The following is a 17,866-nucleotide window of genomic DNA, read 5'->3' on the forward strand; positions in this document are numbered from 1 at the left end:
CACCATCTACCCGGATCCAGGAGCCGTCTCATTACGAACTCTGCTGTCATTTCTGTTATCCCTTTTGGTCCCGCTGGGACAGGTGCCATGTGTCTGGGGTCTAACTGGAGGTAGCACCTGTGTCCTCTGGGTATTCCATTCGGGTATTGTCTGAGGGGCTTTACTAAGGGTACCCGGGGGCTCACTAGTTACGCCCCCTTCGGAGCCCCCCCGGACCGTGGTCCCGAGGTTCCACTTTAAAAATAAAAAACTAATGTGAACTTCATCATCTCTGCCTCTGCTTCCATTCGTTACAATCAGAAAGTTCTATCTTCGTCTCATCAGACCAGAAAATCTTATTTCTCATAGCCTGCGAGTCCTTCATGTGTTTTTTTTATCAAACTATGCGGGCTTTCATATGTCTGGCACCGAGGAGAGGCTTCCGTCGGGTCACTCTGCCATAAAGGCCTGACTGGTGGAGGGCTGCAGTGATAGTAGACTTTGTGGAACTTTCTCCCATCTCCCTCCTGCATCTGTGGAGCTCGGCCACAGTGATCTTGGGGTTCTTCTTTACCTCTCTCACCAAGGCTCTTCTCCCACGATTGCTTAGTTTGGCTATACAGCCAGGTCTAGGAAGACTTCTGGTGGTCCCAAACTTCTTCCATTTAAGGATTATGGAGGCCAGCGTGCTCTTAGGAACCTTGAGTACTGCAGAAATTCTTTTGTAACCTTGGCCAGATCTGTGCCTTGCCACAATTCTGTCTCTGAGCTCCTTTGTCAGTTCCTTTGACCTCATGATTCTCATTTGGTCTGACATGCACTGTGAGGTCTTATATAGACAGGTGTGTGCCTTTACAAATCAAGTCCTATTAGTTTAATTAAACATAGCTGGACTCCAATGAAGGAGTGGAACCATCTCAAGGAGGATCACAAGGAAATGGACAGCATGTGACTTAAAAATGAGTGTCTGAACAAAAGGGTCTGAATACTTATAACCATTTGATATTTCAGTTTTTCTTTTTTTAATACATTTGCAAAAATTTCTACATTTCTATTTTTTTCCAGTCAAGATGGGGTGCAGAGTGTACATTAATGAGAAAAAAATGAACTTTTTTGAATTTACCAAATGGCTGCAAATGAAACAGAGTGAAAAATGTAAAGGGATCTGAATACTTTCCGTACCAACTGTATCTGCTTTAGGTTTTAAAGTTTTCATGGGCTTCTCTTTTAGGTAAAAGGAAGCATAAAAGAAAAAAGCTTCCAGGCCAAAATTTTGGTAGAAATTTCCAGAGCTTTCACACAATTTTAGGCAAATCGGCTGTGTTTGAGTTCACCGTAAAACAAGATCAATATGGATGATTTATAAAAAAAAAAAATAATAAATAACGAGCCCCATAGACATTAGATAAAAATCTGAAGAACATGTTGCATTTCCATTTGTAAGGGGGGGGGGTGCTCAACTCTCTAACAGTGGAAGAAGGATGGGGCCTCCGAATTTCAACTCCTGATCCTTTGGTTTTCAGAAGAGATGAGCCACGGATAGAAGAGTCTGCCAGCGGCTTTCTCCTCTCTCCCCGCTGAAAACTCATGAAAGCGCGGCCGAGCTGTACGATCCCGTGTGTGAAGACTCGGGAGCATGACCGGCCGACATCTATCTCACGTGTATGGGCAGCTTAAGTATGCACAGTCTCCTATATGAGCCTATAATAATAATCTTTATTTATATAGCGCCAACATATTCCACAGCGCTTTACAGTTTATCAGTTTCAAAACACAAGCCATAAGTAACAATGTTAACAATACAATAATTAAATCAAAATAAGACGACCCTGCTCGTGAGAGCTTACAATCTACAATGAGGTGAGGGGAGATACAAAGTACAGGTGTGTATTTACACTGATGTATTTACAATGAAGGTCCAGCCATCTTGAGGGAGTGAGGGATGGATGGAGATAGTGAATGGGCTATACACGCACACTTACACATAGAATGACTTTGATTAGTGAACGTGATAAGCCGCTCTGAACAGATGTGTTTTGAGGGAGCGCCTAAAACTGTGCAAATTGTGGATAGTCCTGATGTCTTGGGGTAGAGCATTCCAGAGAATAGGAGCAGCACAGGAGAAGTCTTGGAGTCGGGAGTGGGAGGTACGGATTAGTGCAGAGGTTAGTCGAAAGTCGTTTGCAGAGCGCAGCGATCGGCTAGGCCGATGGACAGAAATGAGGGAGGAGATGTAGGGGGGTGCCGCACAGTGGAGAGCTTTGTGGGCGAGAACAAGAACTTTGAATTGGATCCTATAATGAATGGGCAGCCAATGTAAGGACTGGCGAAGAGCGGATGTGTCTGAGTACTGATTAGCCAGATGGATGACCCTGGCTGCTGCACTAAGTATGGACTGGAGAGGAGATAGTCGAGTGACGGGGAAGCCAATTAATAGAGCGTTGCAGTAATCCAGGCAGGAGTGGATCAATGCTACAGTGAGTTTTTGTTGTTCCATGGTGAGAAAAGGGCGGATTCTAGAGATGTTCTTTAGGTGTAAGCGGCAAGAGCGATCAAGAGATTGTATATGGGATGTGAAGGAGAGATTGGTGTCAAACATAACACCCAGACAGCGCGCCTGCTGCCAGGGTGTTATTGTGGTGCCACCCACGGAGAGGGAAATGTCAGAGCCTAAAATGAAGTTCTCAGTTACAACAGGAAGCAGTACCTTATTCCAAGATTTTATGCAGAATCTGTTACTATAGAAGAAAAAGGAGAACTACCGGAAAAATCTTCTATTTTTTAATAATGGATTTCCTGTTTCCTTGAAAGGTTGTACTACAAAAATAAAGACTTAAGTAAAATTTAATAAAAAGTAATAAATATATCCATTTCCCATGGCATCTGTTCACATTTGTGTTAGGTGCCTCCCCCTATTGGGGTTCAATCAGCGATCACAGAATCATAGTTTACGGACAAAAATTCCAGATCCCCAAAAAGATCCCATATACAGAATGAGATCCGTCCGTGTCAATGTAGGTCCGTCTGTAAATGGATCCATCAGAGCAATATAATGTATGATTATACTCATGGTTACATTCATTTATTTACATTTTTGTGTTTAAAACTAATTATTAAAGCAGATCTCCGCTTATTGCTAGAAGACTATTTCTGCAATGATTGTTTTCAATGTCGGAATCACATGCCTGGTGAGATTCCCGGTTGCACAGAATGATCATATCCAAGTCCAGGTTGGGAGACCTGCAGAGGATCCAAAAATCATGGTCGATACACGGACCGTGAATTGCGGGCATGTGAGGCCTACCTGTCTAATATTGCACGTTTTGGCCATCCCAGAACCTGGCAAATTCTCCTCTGATTTGTGTCCAACACAAAAGAGTGATACCTGTGTCGACAAGTAACTAAGGCAGGCAGCGAAGGGGGCTGGCAGTATGGGGGCTGGCTGAGAGCAGATTCAATAGCTAAACTAGATGCTTAATCTCATATAAGACAAAGAACGGGCTGTATTGAGCACATCCCCAGCTCACGACATCCACCATGGGGGGGTGAGCGTAACCTTCAGATTGGAAGTGCTTTAGGCTGGGAAGTGTCGCTCTAGTAAGAAGTGTGAAGGGCTGTAGACGGCGGCTGAGTGCTCTGCACATAATTGGCCGCCTCGTTACAGACGAGCTAAGAGGAGTGCGTGTTCCCTAACGAGAACCTTCTAACCACCGCTTTGGATGATTCAGGTCTTCTGAGGAACCTGAAGGCATCCTGCCCGGAGCATCTTATACCGATGCAGAAGATCATTTTTCTGGAAACTAATTGACCTTGACCGGATACTTTATTTTCTGTTAAGAACAAAATGGTCCGTCCTGATGAGGTGGATTTTATGCTCCTACGATACAGAGAGTTTATCGGTAAAAATAATGCACACAACAGTAAGATTAACCCCGACATGGCTGCTACAGCTTCTCTAAGACAGACATTTCTAAATCCACAAACTTTCAATCTCAGATAGCCTTACGTAGCCTGGTACTTCATGATGGTTTAGGAGGGAACGGACTTTGTTGTGGGGTAAGTTACCATTTACGTACAGGATAGATGACGACTTGCAGATCGTTCGGAGTTTCCAGCTGTATTTATCTTCTACGACACTTGAGCAGGCCTAAAGCCCCCGTTACACACTGCGATATCGCTAGCAATATCGCTGTAAAGTCACCGATTTTGTGACGTAGCAGCGATATTGCTAGCGAAATTGCTACATGTGATACTTACCTCCGACCGGCTCCCCCGCTGATTATCGCTGGTCGCGCGAGAAGATCCTGGATCATTTCTCGTCGGGCGCTTCCTGTAGCGCCGACGAGCGACGTGTGGACGCGGGCGGGAGGACGTCAGGATCGCCACGTCTGACAGGTAAGTAGCGACCCCAGCGATGTCGCTGGTGAGATCTGCCTGTGTGGCAGCTCACTAGCGACCACATAGCGATGCACCAGCGATCCATATCGTTGTCGGGATCGCTGGTGCATCGCTAAGTGTAACGGTACCCTAATACCTAGGGGTCAAACCCCTAGTATTCAGCAATGTATCACCTGTCCTGTGGATAGCGAATAACTTTCCAAGTTGAGACAATATCTAGTAACAGCAAAAATATAAGACAGTAGAACTTGGATTAAAACTGTCCAAAAATGGTTAAACGTGCCCATATAACTTTAAAAGGGGTTGTCCATTACTCGGACAACCCCTTCTGAATCCCTACGTTTCCTCCCTTGTAAAATAACAACACTTAGGCTATGTGCACACGTATGCAGAAAATTTCTGCATGAAAACCGGACTCCTTCCCAGAAAACGCGCGTTTTTTTCCGGAGCGGTCCCAGTCTCATAGAAAATAGCTGGAAATGCGGAATTTTCCACGAAATTAATGAGCATGCTGCGTGTTTTTCCGCGATGCAGTTTTCTTGCGGAAAAAAAACGCATCAATATGCAAAAAAGTGCGGAATTCATTAAAATGAGTGGGATGTTTCTTTTAAGCGTTTTACTTGGTAAAAACGCAAAAAAAACGCTTACGTGTGCACATACCCTAATACTCACTTCCAGTGTCGCTGCCAGTCTAGCGGTGTTGGCTTGTCACTTGCTCTCCCGGGGATCACATGACACAATAATGTCACACAATGCCTGCGGTCAATCAGCGCTGTCCTCATGCTCCCCATCTTCGGACGTATCCACATACAGCCAGAGGAAGTGAGAGACCTGCAGTGTCTGCTATAAATTTGAATAGGGAAATAAACCTCTACCAGGCAGCTCTATCAGCTGCTAATTTCCTTTGTAAATAAAGGCTTGGGCATGTTGAAATCCAACATGCTCCATGCTTCTTTCTTACTGATATCATATGGTCGACTATTTACACAAAACAGTGGGTTCAAACCAAGTATATATATCTAATCTTGAATGCAAGTCTTTTTTTCAAAACTTTATTTTATTTATTTATTTTTTTTTTTACAAATTTGTCCTATATGTGATAACAATAATAAAACCAGATGGCACTCTCCTTCAGGTTCCACGTCGTGTTGCACCACGGATTGTGTACAAGCTGCTGCAGAGACGTCATTTTAACAGCGCTGCAGACGATCACTGATTTCAGTGAATATGCTAATGTTGATGGAATACACCGCTGAGCTTAGTGATTGGCTGCAGCTTTGTGACTGGCTGCAGCATGTGCACAATCACCAGAAGTGCAGGGGAGACAGCAATGGACCTTGGGGGGGGGGGGGGGTGGAACGTACCAGCTGATTGCATTATCTTTATCATGGCAATGATAGGCAGCACGATGACTCAGTGGTTTGCACTTTGTAGGACTGGGGTCCTGTCTTCCAGGAATGATCCGACTATGATGGCGCTCATGCTTCATTAGGCACATGGATTGGCTCATCAAAAGGTCTATCGATCATAGTTGATCACTGCAACAGGATCGAAAGAGCAACAAATAAAATGATGGATGATAATAGATCAGAGATTTCTGAAGTGTTCGATTTGGAAGAGAATAAACAAAAAAAGTGAAGAAAACAAGATTTCAAAGAGAAGGAGGATGTGCAGGAGTGGTACACCAATAGAGAAAGGATATAATGTTAATTCAGAAGACGTTCAATCATTAACACAGTCTTCATTAAATAGCGGACATTTTGCTTCCGCATGTATGTTCCAAATATTCCTCAGTGCATCTTCATGTTTAAAAATACAGACACCTTTGGAGGTTTTTTATTTTCCTACTTAAAGAGTTATTCCCATCTTCAAAGAGAAGTATGATCGATCGCAAAGTGCCTGTAAAAATGAGAAACTTTAGGCTATGTGCACATGTGGGGAATTGCTGCAAATTTTATGCGTTTTTGCCACTTTTTTTTGCCACGAAAACGCATAAAATAAGCAACCCATTGAAGTCAATGGCATTCCGCACATGCTGTGCTAATGCTGCGTATTTTTCTGTGGCGAAATCGCATCGTGGAAAAATACGCAGCATGCTCATTCTTTTTGCGGAATCGCTGCATAGGCATATGAATAGTAAAAAGTTGATCACACTTATCAACACTATGTTTGACAAGTGTGAGCAACCTGTCAATCAGTTCTCCAAGCGATGCTACAGATCGCTTGGAAAATGCTAGCAATTCTGCAAGCTAATTACGCTTGCAAAACGCTAGTTTTTCGCGGGAATTCCTCATGCAGATTTCCCGCGGCAGGAAGTTGCGGAATTGCACGTGTGCACATAGCCTTACAATTCACTATTTGTTAAAACTTAACACTGTTCTCTGGATATCACTAATATGCTTTTGTGTTTACAGCTCTTTAGGGGATCGGCCACTGTTATGGTTGAGTAGAGGTGGTCGAACAAACCACAGCGCTGTGAAGCAGTGACCAATGTCATAGGTAGGGGTCACTGTGTGTTCTCCCCACGATGTGCATGAGGGCGTATGAAGACCATAGGAGTGCATGGCAGTCACGGGCGTAGCAGTAACTGCAATGCAGACTAGATATAATAAAAATAAGTGTAGACTTGGACATGCTAGTGTCCAAGGCAGATGTAGGGAAAACCTACTCTGGGATGTTGTGCTGTGAAACACATTGCAGGATGGTAGTCGTGCAGTCAGTTTCATTCCAGGCCTGGGTTTTCTATTTGGCTGAAGGCCACAGGTTTCTTTGTTAAAAGCCCTGCAGTGAAGGGCTTGGGTGTCAGTTTCAGGGTCAAAGTCAGTGTCAGTCTGGTGTTTGGAGGAGGACAGAGCAGTCGGCTCTGTAGCGTTCCACCTGTGGGAGGCAACACAGGCCAGTGGAGCCAAACAGCCAGGCGAGCGGAGACGCCTGGCACCCTCTTGCACAGCAGTGCAGTCACCCATGGTAATGGGTCAGAGGAGGACTAGCGTGTTTAGTGATTGTAAAATGGAGGACATCGTGGACGGTGTAATGCTGTGAGTAGAACATTGACACAGCGGTGGAGTCGACCGCGACAACTGGTCGAAGGTGAACTAGCGTTTTTAGTGACTGTAAACTGAAGGATATCATGTACTGTGTAATCAAGAGAGTAAAGAGAAATTAACACAGCGGTGCAGTCAGCCACGGGAACTGGTCAGAAGAGGAATAGCATGTTTAATGACTGTAATCAAAAGGATATGTGTCCGGCTGCGATCCGGAGGATATCGTGTGCTGTGTTTATGTGAACTGGACATAAATTCTAAGCATTTGAATGAGTTGGACATTATTATTGTGTGAAGTAAACACATTAATGAGACTTTTGCTTTGAACTTTGTGGGTCACTGCCTCATCACTGCGTAAGTGTGCAACAGCGCTTAGAAACACTTTTCTAATGCACTTGTCAGCACTGCGCTGAAACAGGTCAGATCACTGCAAGACACTTTAATCTCCCGATCCTGGCCAGCTTCAGTGCAGCCTCATATAGCAGCATTGGGTGCAAAAAGTTCAAGCCAGCCAGTGGGAGGTGATCCAAAATGTCACATTTCTCTTCTCCTGAACCATTTTCTAAACTGAATAATGACCACATCAAAGTTGTACAGGAACATTTCATTCTAAAATACCAAATGCTCTAGACCAGTGATGGCAAACCTTTTGAGACCAAGTGGCCCAAACTGCAATCCAAAACCCACTTATTTTTCACAGAGTGCCCGGAATACTGAGGTTTTAGATTAGAAAGACAACTTGTACATTAGCGCGCTACAGAGTCAATATCAAAGAGCTTGTAAGTGCTGCACTCCAAGCCTAAGATACTAGCCACCAATTGTAGCAAACGTCTGTTCTTGAGAATGGAGAGGATTTTTAATCAAAAGGAAAATTGCAAAGTTGTTTGTTTTTACAACCTCTTTGCAATTGTAACCCTTTATCCTGACGAGAACAAACCCTTTAAGGCAGAGATATCAAACATAAATACAGAGTTAAAAGCTTACAGAAAGTTGTAGGCAAAACTTGATATTTGTTAAAAATTGTCTACAATTGAGGAAATTTTTCCTTATCAAATAAAACAATTAAGCTTTGGAATTATAGTGGAATAATATAATATATTATGTAACAGCAGTAAAAAGCATATGGCCCAATGGCCTAATATAAATATGTAATAACAAAGGATAAAAAAAACTTGAATAAAGCAGAGAAGGTATGATGCAAACAAAAGTGCTCCATACACAGTATGATACCCCCACAGTGAACTCCTCCACCCGCACGGTATGATGACCCTACAGAATCCCCTCCTTCAGTACCCCAACAAAGAATGGTGATCCCATCACAGTATGATTCTCCAACTGTAATCCCCACTCAGCCCTCCATACAGTATTACAGGCACATAAAGTCCTCCATACAGTACAATGGCTCCACATAGATCTCCATAAAGTATAATGGCTCCACATAGTCCTGCATAAAGTGTAATGGGCCTCACATAGTGCTCCATGCAGTATAATGGCCCCACATGATGCTCCATACTATAACCCCTGGCAAAAAATATGGAATCACTGGCCTTGGAGGATGTTCATTCCGTTGTTTAATTTTGTAGAAAAAAAAGCAGATCACAGACATGGCACAAAACTAAAGTCAATTCAACTAGCAACTTTCTGGCTTTAAGAAACACTAAAAGAAATCAAGAACAAAAAAATGTGGCAGCCAGAAATGGTTACTTTTTTAAACCAAGCATAGGGGAAAAATTATGGAATCACTCAATTCTGAGGAAAAATTTATGGAATCATGAAAAGCAACCAACAAAAAAAACACTCCAACACATCACTAGTATTTTGTTGCACCACCTAGTCTCTGAGGCATGGACTTATAGAATCATAGAATCGTAGAGTTGGAAGGGACCTCCTGGGCCATCTGGTCCAAACCCCTGCTCAAAGCAGGATTCACTAAATCATCCCAGACAGATGTCTGTCCAGCCTCTGTTTGAATACTTCCATTGAAGGAGAACTCACCACCTCCCATGGCAGCCTGTTCCACTTATTGATCACTCTGTCAAAAAGTTTTTTCTAATATCTAATCTGTGTCTCTTCCCATTCAGTTTCATCCCATTGTTCCTAGTCTTTCCTTGTGCAAATGAGAATAAGGATGATCCTTCTACAATGTGAAAGCCCTTGAGGTATTTGTAGACAGCTATTAAGTCTCCTCTCAGTCTTCTCTTTTGCAGGTAAATCATTCCCAAATCCTGCAACCTTTCCTCATAAGACAGGGTTTGCAGACCGGTCACCATTCTGGTCACTCTTTTCTGAACTTGCTCCAGTTTGTTGGTGTCTTTTTCAAAATGTGGTGCCCAAAACTGGACACAGAATTCCAGATGAGGTCTGACCAAAGAGGAGTAGAGGGCAATAATGACTTCACGTGATCTAGACTGTATGCTTCTGTTAATACATCCTAGAATTGTATTTACCTTTTTTGCTGCTGCATCACACTGTTGACTCATATTCAGTCTGTGATCTATTAGTATACCCAAGTCTTTTTCACGTGCTGTTGCTTAGTCTTATTCCTCCCATTCTGTATATGCTTTTTTCATTTTTATTGCCCAGATGCAGTACTTTGCATTTTTCCCTGTTAAAAACCATTCTGTTAGTTGCTGCCCACTGCTCCAGTTTATTTTTATCTTTTTGAATCCTCTCTCTCTTCTCTAGTATTAGCTATCCCTCCTAGCTTTGTGTCATCAGCAAATTTAATCAGTTTACCCTTAATTCCTTCATCTAAATCGTTGATAAAAATGTTGAACAATACAGGGCCCAGGACAGAGCCCTGTGGTACCCCACTTGAGACAACCACTCTTTGGGTCCGATCACTAAGCCAGTTATGAATCCACCTAACAGTTGCCTTGTCCATTCCATACTTAGTCATTTTTTCAATAAGGATTATGTGAGATACTTTGTCAAATGCTTTGCTGAAGTCAAGATATACTATATCTACAGCATTTCCCTTATCCACCCAATCAGTGATTCTGTCATAGAAGGAAATCAAGTTGGTCTGACATGACTTATTAGTTACAAACCCATGCTGACTCTGTTTAATCACTTCATTCTCATCCAGGTACTGACATACATGTTGTTTAATAATTTGTTCAAAGATCTTTCCTGGTATAAACGTCAGACTCACCGGCCTATAGTTGCCTGGGTCCACCTTCTTCCCCTTTTTGAAGATAGGAACAACATTTGCTCTTCTCCAGTCTTCTGGGACTTCTCCTGTTCTCCATGAATTTTCAAAGATTATGGAGAGCGGTTCAAAAATTTCATCTGCTATCTCCTTCAATACTCTGGGGTGTAATTCATCTGGACCTGGAGACTTGAATTCATTTAGGTTAGTTAAGTGCTTCCTCACTATCTTTCTGTTTATAGATATCCTGGATTCTTCTATTCCCTTAATAGGACAGTGAAGAACAGTTGATGTTACATTTCCTTTCTGAGAGAAAACAGATGCAAAATAGGAATTTAAAAGTTCGGCCATCTCAACATCCTGTCTTACCATTTCATCATTTTCATCCTGTAAAAATCCTATAGCATCTTTGACTTTTCTTTTACTTTTGACATATCCCCAAAATCCTTTATTATTGCTTTTGATGTCTCTTGCAAGCCTCAATTCATTGTCAGCTTTAATTAATCTTATTTGTGCCCTGCAGGTTCTGCAGACATTATTATATTCTTCTTTAGATATGCCTCCCTCTTTCCATTTTATAAACATTTCTTTCTTCCTTTTTAGCATGTGCTTAATGATTGTCAAACAGGACTCTTCATCAATCTGGCTCCAGCTTTCTCTGATTGCTGTTGCCAGATCAGCTTTGCAGGTTGGAGCTTTGTCATGGACCATTTTCTTCAACTTCCACCAAAGATTTTCAATTGGATTGAGATCCGGACTATTTGCATGCCATGACATTGACCTTGTGTGTCTTTTTTCAAGGAATGTTTTCACAGTTTTTGCTCTATGGCAGGATCTATATCATCTTGGAAAATGATTTCATCATCCCCAAACATCCTTTCAATTGATGGCATAAGAAAAGTGTCCAAAATATCAACATAAACTTGTGCATTTATTGAAGATGTAATGACAGCCATCCCCCCCAGTGCCTTTACCTGACATGCAGCCCCATATCATCAATGACTGTGAAAATTTGCATGTTCTCTTCAGGCAGTCATCTTTATAAACCTCATTGAAACGGCAACAAACAAAAGTTCCAGCATCATCACCTTGACCAATGCAGATTCGCGATTCATCACTGAATATGACTTTCATCCAGTCATCCACAGTCCACGATTGCTTTTCCTTAGCCCATTGTAACCTTGTTTTTTTCTGTTTAGGTGTTAATGATGGCTTTCATTTAGATTTTCTGTATATAAATCCCATTTCCTTTAGGCGGTTTCTTACAGTTCGGTCACAGACGTTGACTCCAGTTTCCTCCCATTCGTTCCTCATTTGCTTTGCTGTGCATTTCCTGTTTTGGAGACATATTGCTTTAAGTTCCGGTCTTGACACTTTGATGTCTTCCTTGGTCTACCAGTATGTTTGCCTTTAACAACCTTCCCATGTTGTTTGTATTTGGTCCAGATTTTAGACACAGCTGACTGTGAACAACCAACATCTTTTGCAACATTGCGTGATGATTTTACCCTCTTTTACAAGTTTGATAATCCTCTCCTTTGTTTCAATTGACATCTCTTGTGTTGGAGCCATGATTCATGTCAGTCCACTTGGTGCAACAGCTCTCCAAGGTGTGATCACTCTTTTTTAGATACAGACTAACAAGCAGATCTAATTTGATGCAGGTGTTAGTTTTGGGAATGAAAATTTACAGGGTGATTCCATAATTTTTTCCTCAGAATTTAGTGATTCCATAATTTTTCCCCTATGCTTGGTTTAAAAAAGTAACCATTACTGACTACCACATTTTTTGTTCTTGATTTCTTTTAGTGTTTCTTAAAGCCAGAAAGTTGCCATTTTAATTGACTTTAGTTTTCTGCCATGTCTGTGATCTGCTTTTTTTCTACAAAATTAAACAACTGAATGAAAATCCTCCAAGGGCGGTGATTCCATAATGTTTGCCAGGGGTTGTACAAAATGGCCAACATAGTGCTTTATATTGTATAATGGCCTCACATAGTGCTCCATACTTTATAATGGCCCCACATAGTGCTCCATACTTTATAATGGCCCCACACAATGCTCCATACTATATAATGGCCCCACATAGTGTTTCATACTGTATAATGTGCTCACATATAGTATGATGGCCTCACATAAAAAAAATAAATACTGTATATACTCATGTATAAGCCAAGGCACCTAATTTTGACACAAAAAACTGGGAAAACTTATTGACTCGAGTGCATTGTCCCCTAATCCATATCCTGGTATGCATGGTTCCTCATCCACATCCTTGCCTGCATGGCTCCTCATCCCCACCCTTATCTGCATGGCTCCTTATCCCCATCCTTGTCTGCATGGCTCCTCATCCCCATCCATGTCTGCATGGCTCCTTATCTCCATCCTTGTTTGCATGGCTCCTTATCCCCATCCTTGTCTGCATGGCTCCTCATCCCCGTCCTGGTATGCATGGCTCCTTATCCCCATCCTTGTATGCATGGCTTCTTAACCCCATCTCTGTCTGCATGGCTCCTCATCCCCATCGTTGTCTGCATGGCTCCTCATCCCCGTCCTGGTATGCATGGCACCTTATCCCCATCCCTGTCTGCATGGCTCCTCATCCCCCATCCTTGTATGCATGGTTCCTCATCCCTATCCTGGTATGCTGGCTCTTCATCCCTATCCTGGTATGCTGGCTCCTCATCCCTATCCTGGTATGCATGGCTCCTTATCCCCATCCCTGTCTACATGGCTCCTTATCCCCATCCTTGTATGCATGGCTCCTTATTCCCATCCTTGTATGCATGGCTCCTTATTCCCATCCTTGTATGCATGGCTCCTTTTCCCCATCTCTGTCTGAATGGTTCTTCATCCCTGTCCTGGTATGCATGGCTCCTTATCCCCATCCTTGTATGCATGGCTCCTCATCCCTGTCATGGTATGCATTGTTCCTCATCCCTATCCTTGTATGCATGGCCCCCATGAGAAAAGCATTAAAAAAAAAAAAAACATACTTACCTTCCCAGAGAGCCCTCGCAGCATCTTGTTCCTGTGCCAGCGGCATCTGCGGACAGCCAGTCACGTGTCCCCGCTCATTAACGGAATGAAAATTCACTCCACGCCCATGGGAGTGGAGAGAGGTGAATCCGTGATAGCCTGGCGGCTGCAGGAGCTGGCGGCTGTGGCTGACACTGTGCGCGCTATAAGAGAAATGAATATTAATTGCCAGTGCTCCTGCCTCCTGTGACCCGCTGCTCTGCTGCCCCCCCTCTACCGCCCCCCCTCTACCGCCGTCTTTTAGACCTGAGGAGATGGCACGCGTGCCCACCGGGAGGGCTCTGCGTGCCCCCTCTGGCACGAGTGCCATAGGTTTGCCGCCACTGCCCTAGAAGAATGAGGTGGCAATTAATACATCAATGAATAGCAGGGGTCTGAGACCCTTATCTCTCTTCTCCTGAACCATCTACTTATCTGAATAATGACCACTTCAAAGTGCTACAGAAAGACCTCACTCTAAAATACCCAAATGCCCCAAGACAAAAAAAAACAAATCCCCACTTACCCTGTGACATTGGCATTTTGCATGTGTGCGGCAGGAGACAGTAATAACTTGTTTATTATATAATGCTACAGTAATTTCCTAAAAAGGGGCGATTAGGGTACAGCACATTTAGCACCTTAAAAATCTATTAATGTTATTAAAAATTAAAGCTAAATCTATGAAAATGCACAAAGCAGAGCCATGTACAATCTCGGTACATACAAGCCACCTAATTTACCAGTCCTCTGCAAAAAAAATGTGGTCAAAAAGCATCACAGCGCTGTCACCCATTACCGTTCCTACACTACTCCCCAATTTACAGCATGTGCCGCAGATGTGCGGACAATATCTGCCTCCCATAGAGCCGCAGTGCATGTAATTGCACAGGATCCCACACAGAGGAGACGCTCCCCTGCCGCTCGTGTGCCTGGCTCTAGTACAAGATTCACCCCACGCAGGAGCTGTTCTTCATTACAAGTGAGTGGGCAGCCGAGGAGGAGGGGGTGGAGGAGCGCCACTTACTGATAATTTCAAGCCTTTTCTTTTCCCCTTCTAGGAGGATGATCATTACTGCTGTACGACGCGGAGGCAGACAATGAGAAACCTGTGCACGTCTGGAGGAGACGTTACAATGACTACAAATGCTGCCAACTGGAGTCAAATCTGTGTCGTCCGCAGCTGACAACAGATAGAACACGCTAGTTAATGACCGCACCTGGGAACCATAAATGGTACCAGAAAGACAACTATTAGATTTTTCCACTAACATGATCATTTTTTTTTTTCTTTTATGTCCGGCGGAGGATTCACTTGCCAATGATCCATGTTTTGGTGATCAGGCCTTTTACACCTCCTGCCTTCCCATTAGCAAGGCATCTTAGACACCACAATTTAAAGCATCAGATGACAGATCGGCTGTAAATCAGAATCGTCACTGAATGTAGCACTGCAGTATATATTCTAGCCGTGTCTTTTTTTCAGCCCAGTTTGGCAATATATCCCACCACACTTTCATGATAAGATGTTGGGTCCTGTTGTGATCTTCAGTCTGTCTACCTCTCCCGCACAGTCACTAATGTGTAGACAGGAAGCCAGTCTCTTATTTCCTGTGAACTCCAGGATGACTTCACTTACGAAATCCCTCCCAGCAGCTTTTTAGACCCTTTCCCTTGGTACAAAGGTACTGGCTCTCTAATTCTATTCATGTCCTTTCATGCAGTTAAAGAAATAAATATGGCTATATAAAAACACTATAGTGATAAAGGCGAGCCCATACAATGATTAACAGAAGCATTATAAAATTCCCAATTCACACTTACATCTCTGAGTGCAGACTTTTCAATGTATCCGAGAAAGAGCAACACACAACTCTGCCTCCTGCTCTTAAGGGCTGCATATATTGAGTCTCTACCACATGCATCAGATAGGAGACACTGAGACTGCTGTACATACATTGATGTGATGTGATTTAGCGAATCCTGCTTTGAGCAGGGGGTTGGACCATATGGCCCAGGAGGTCCCTTCCAACTCTACGATTCTACTCTACTACATACATCACATAGGAGACACAGACTGCTGTACGTACGTCACATAGGAGACACAGACTACTGTACACACATCACATAGGAGACACTGAGACTGCTGTAAGTACATCACATAGGAGACACTTGTATATACATCACAAAGGAGACACTGAGACTGCTGCATGTACATTACATAGAAGAAAGACTGTGGTATATACATCATATAGAATACACTGCTATATTCATCATGCAGGATACACTGACTGCTGTATATACATCACATTGGAGACACAGACTGCTGTACACAGGAGAGACTGACACTGCTATATATACACACACACCACATTGCTTTCATTGAGACTGCTGTCTATACATCACATAGAGTCTCCTATGTGATGACCATAAAAATGACATACCACAAATAAACCCCTAATTTTGTAACCATATGGTAGATTTAAAAAAAAAACAAAAAAAAACAAAACAGAATACTAAGGCTGGTTTCACACTAGCGTTCGGCAGAGCTGCGGAGGCTGCGTAGTTCCTCCATTAAGCCCCACCCACTGCCACACCTCTTCCTTCAGCTCCCCCTACGTCTGCATGTGTCCTCACTATCTTTAACATTAGGTACGCAGGCCATGCGGATGTATGCGGATGCCTCCTCATGTGTCGTTTTGACGCTGCGCCGAGCTGCGTCGTATGCAACATGTTGCATCCGCATACATCCGCATGGCCTGCGTACCTAATGTTAAAGATAGGTATGCAGGACGCATGCAGATGTAGGCAGAGCTGAAGGAAGAGGTGTGGTAGTGGGCAGAGCATAACGGAGGAACTACGCAGCCCTCCGTGGCTCTGCTGAACCCTAGTGTGAAACTATCCTAAGGCAAGCAGCAGGAATAAAACCAAAAACAGGACTTCTTTAAAGAGTTTTAGGCAGTACCTTTATGAGTTTCTTTAGACTCCTGATTTCTAAAGAGATCTTGTTCAGGATTGACATAACCACACACTTTGGAGGACTGGAGACGGGACACTTCTTTGATGTCTATGGATCGGTAGACCAAAAGATTATCTCTCGAGGCATTCCCGGTAAACCTCCACAGTGGCTGAAAGAAAAGGGTTTGAAAGTAACAGGAGCTGTGGAAAAATGAAAACTGTATATACAGATCCATATATCCTGGAGACAAACAAGTGTGCCTAGGTATAACTTGATTTTTCTAAAAACCATAAATAATAAGTTTGATAAATCTACATAGAATTTGGTTCTGCAGACATGATGGCCTGAGAACCACAAGGAATGGGAGGGCTAGTCATATTAAATGTAATTTTAGTGAATGATATTGATACACGTGGAAAAATAGGGATTAAAAAGGACTTGTCGCCTGCTCTCATGTCTGCGTTTAAGTCTCAAGTCTGCAGCATGTTTTCTTAGAACTCTGGGTTGTGCTGTTCCTCTGCTATTCCTCCTTCAAATGTACAAGTACAAGACAGCTGGGGGCGTGTTCTGATTCTGACCAATCAATGCAAATAATGTCAGACTGGGTACGGACACACCCACAACGGTTTTTTAAATGTATTCCTAAATTTGCAGGAGGAATAACAGAAGAAAAAAAAAAAAAAAACACCAACATGTTCCAGAAATGTAATTTCAATGTGATGGTAAGTTTTTACTAAAGTCACGTCAGGAGAACAAGCAACACAACAGAAGCTGGCGTATGGAATTGTTGAGAAGTCCTACCTCAATGTTATATTCGTCGCCATCTGCCGAGATCCGTGCTGTAAAATCACCATCACCAATATGTGCTATGACCTTTGAATTGTGCTCCCCTGCAAAAAGAAACCAAAAAAAACACATCAGTAAAAAAATAACAAAATCAGTCAAAAATAATAATTGCAATAATAATGATGGGGATAGAGATATGTATACTATGAGAAACATAAGAATGCTATAGGGTTCTCAAAACTGCTCCCGATAAAGGGGATCTTCCACATGCGAGTTGTCTCTGAGCTCAATTTCATATTTTTTAATCGCATTTATTGGTTGCAGTAAGGTCTGCTGTGGCACTCACCAACTACATGCCCAGTGAAGAAGTCTGAGCGCTTTATGTGATACTCCTTTCCTTTGCCGTTCCCATCCAGTACAACAGCCTTCAGATTTTCAGAGAGATGATCGGCATCCGAGGTTAGGTACAATTTAAAATGCCTAAAAATACAAAAATATTTTTTTAGAACTTTTGAAAAAGAATCTTTATTT

At 42.8% G+C, this 17,866-nt stretch overlaps 1 protein-coding gene across 1 annotated transcript in view; it reads right to left on the minus strand.

Moving 5' to 3' along the window:
- Positions 1-17,866, minus strand: part of ADAM17 (ADAM metallopeptidase domain 17) — a 108,492-nt gene that overhangs the window by 74,693 nt on the left and 15,933 nt on the right. The window contains exons 4-6 of the mRNA XM_073568206.1: positions 17,682-17,815; positions 17,351-17,439; positions 16,556-16,718 (exon numbers count right to left, since the gene is read on the minus strand). Of these exons, the coding sequence (XP_073424307.1) occupies positions 16,556-16,718; positions 17,351-17,439; positions 17,682-17,815 (386 nt within the window). The remainder of the gene's footprint in view (positions 1-16,555; positions 16,719-17,350; positions 17,440-17,681; positions 17,816-17,866) is intronic.

Source organism: Dendrobates tinctorius, unplaced genomic scaffold (assembly GCF_039654945.1).
Source record: "Dendrobates tinctorius isolate UK_male_01 unplaced genomic scaffold, ASM3965494v1 ptg000021l, whole genome shotgun sequence".
Taxonomy (NCBI): domain Eukaryota; kingdom Metazoa; phylum Chordata; class Amphibia; order Anura; family Dendrobatidae; genus Dendrobates; species Dendrobates tinctorius.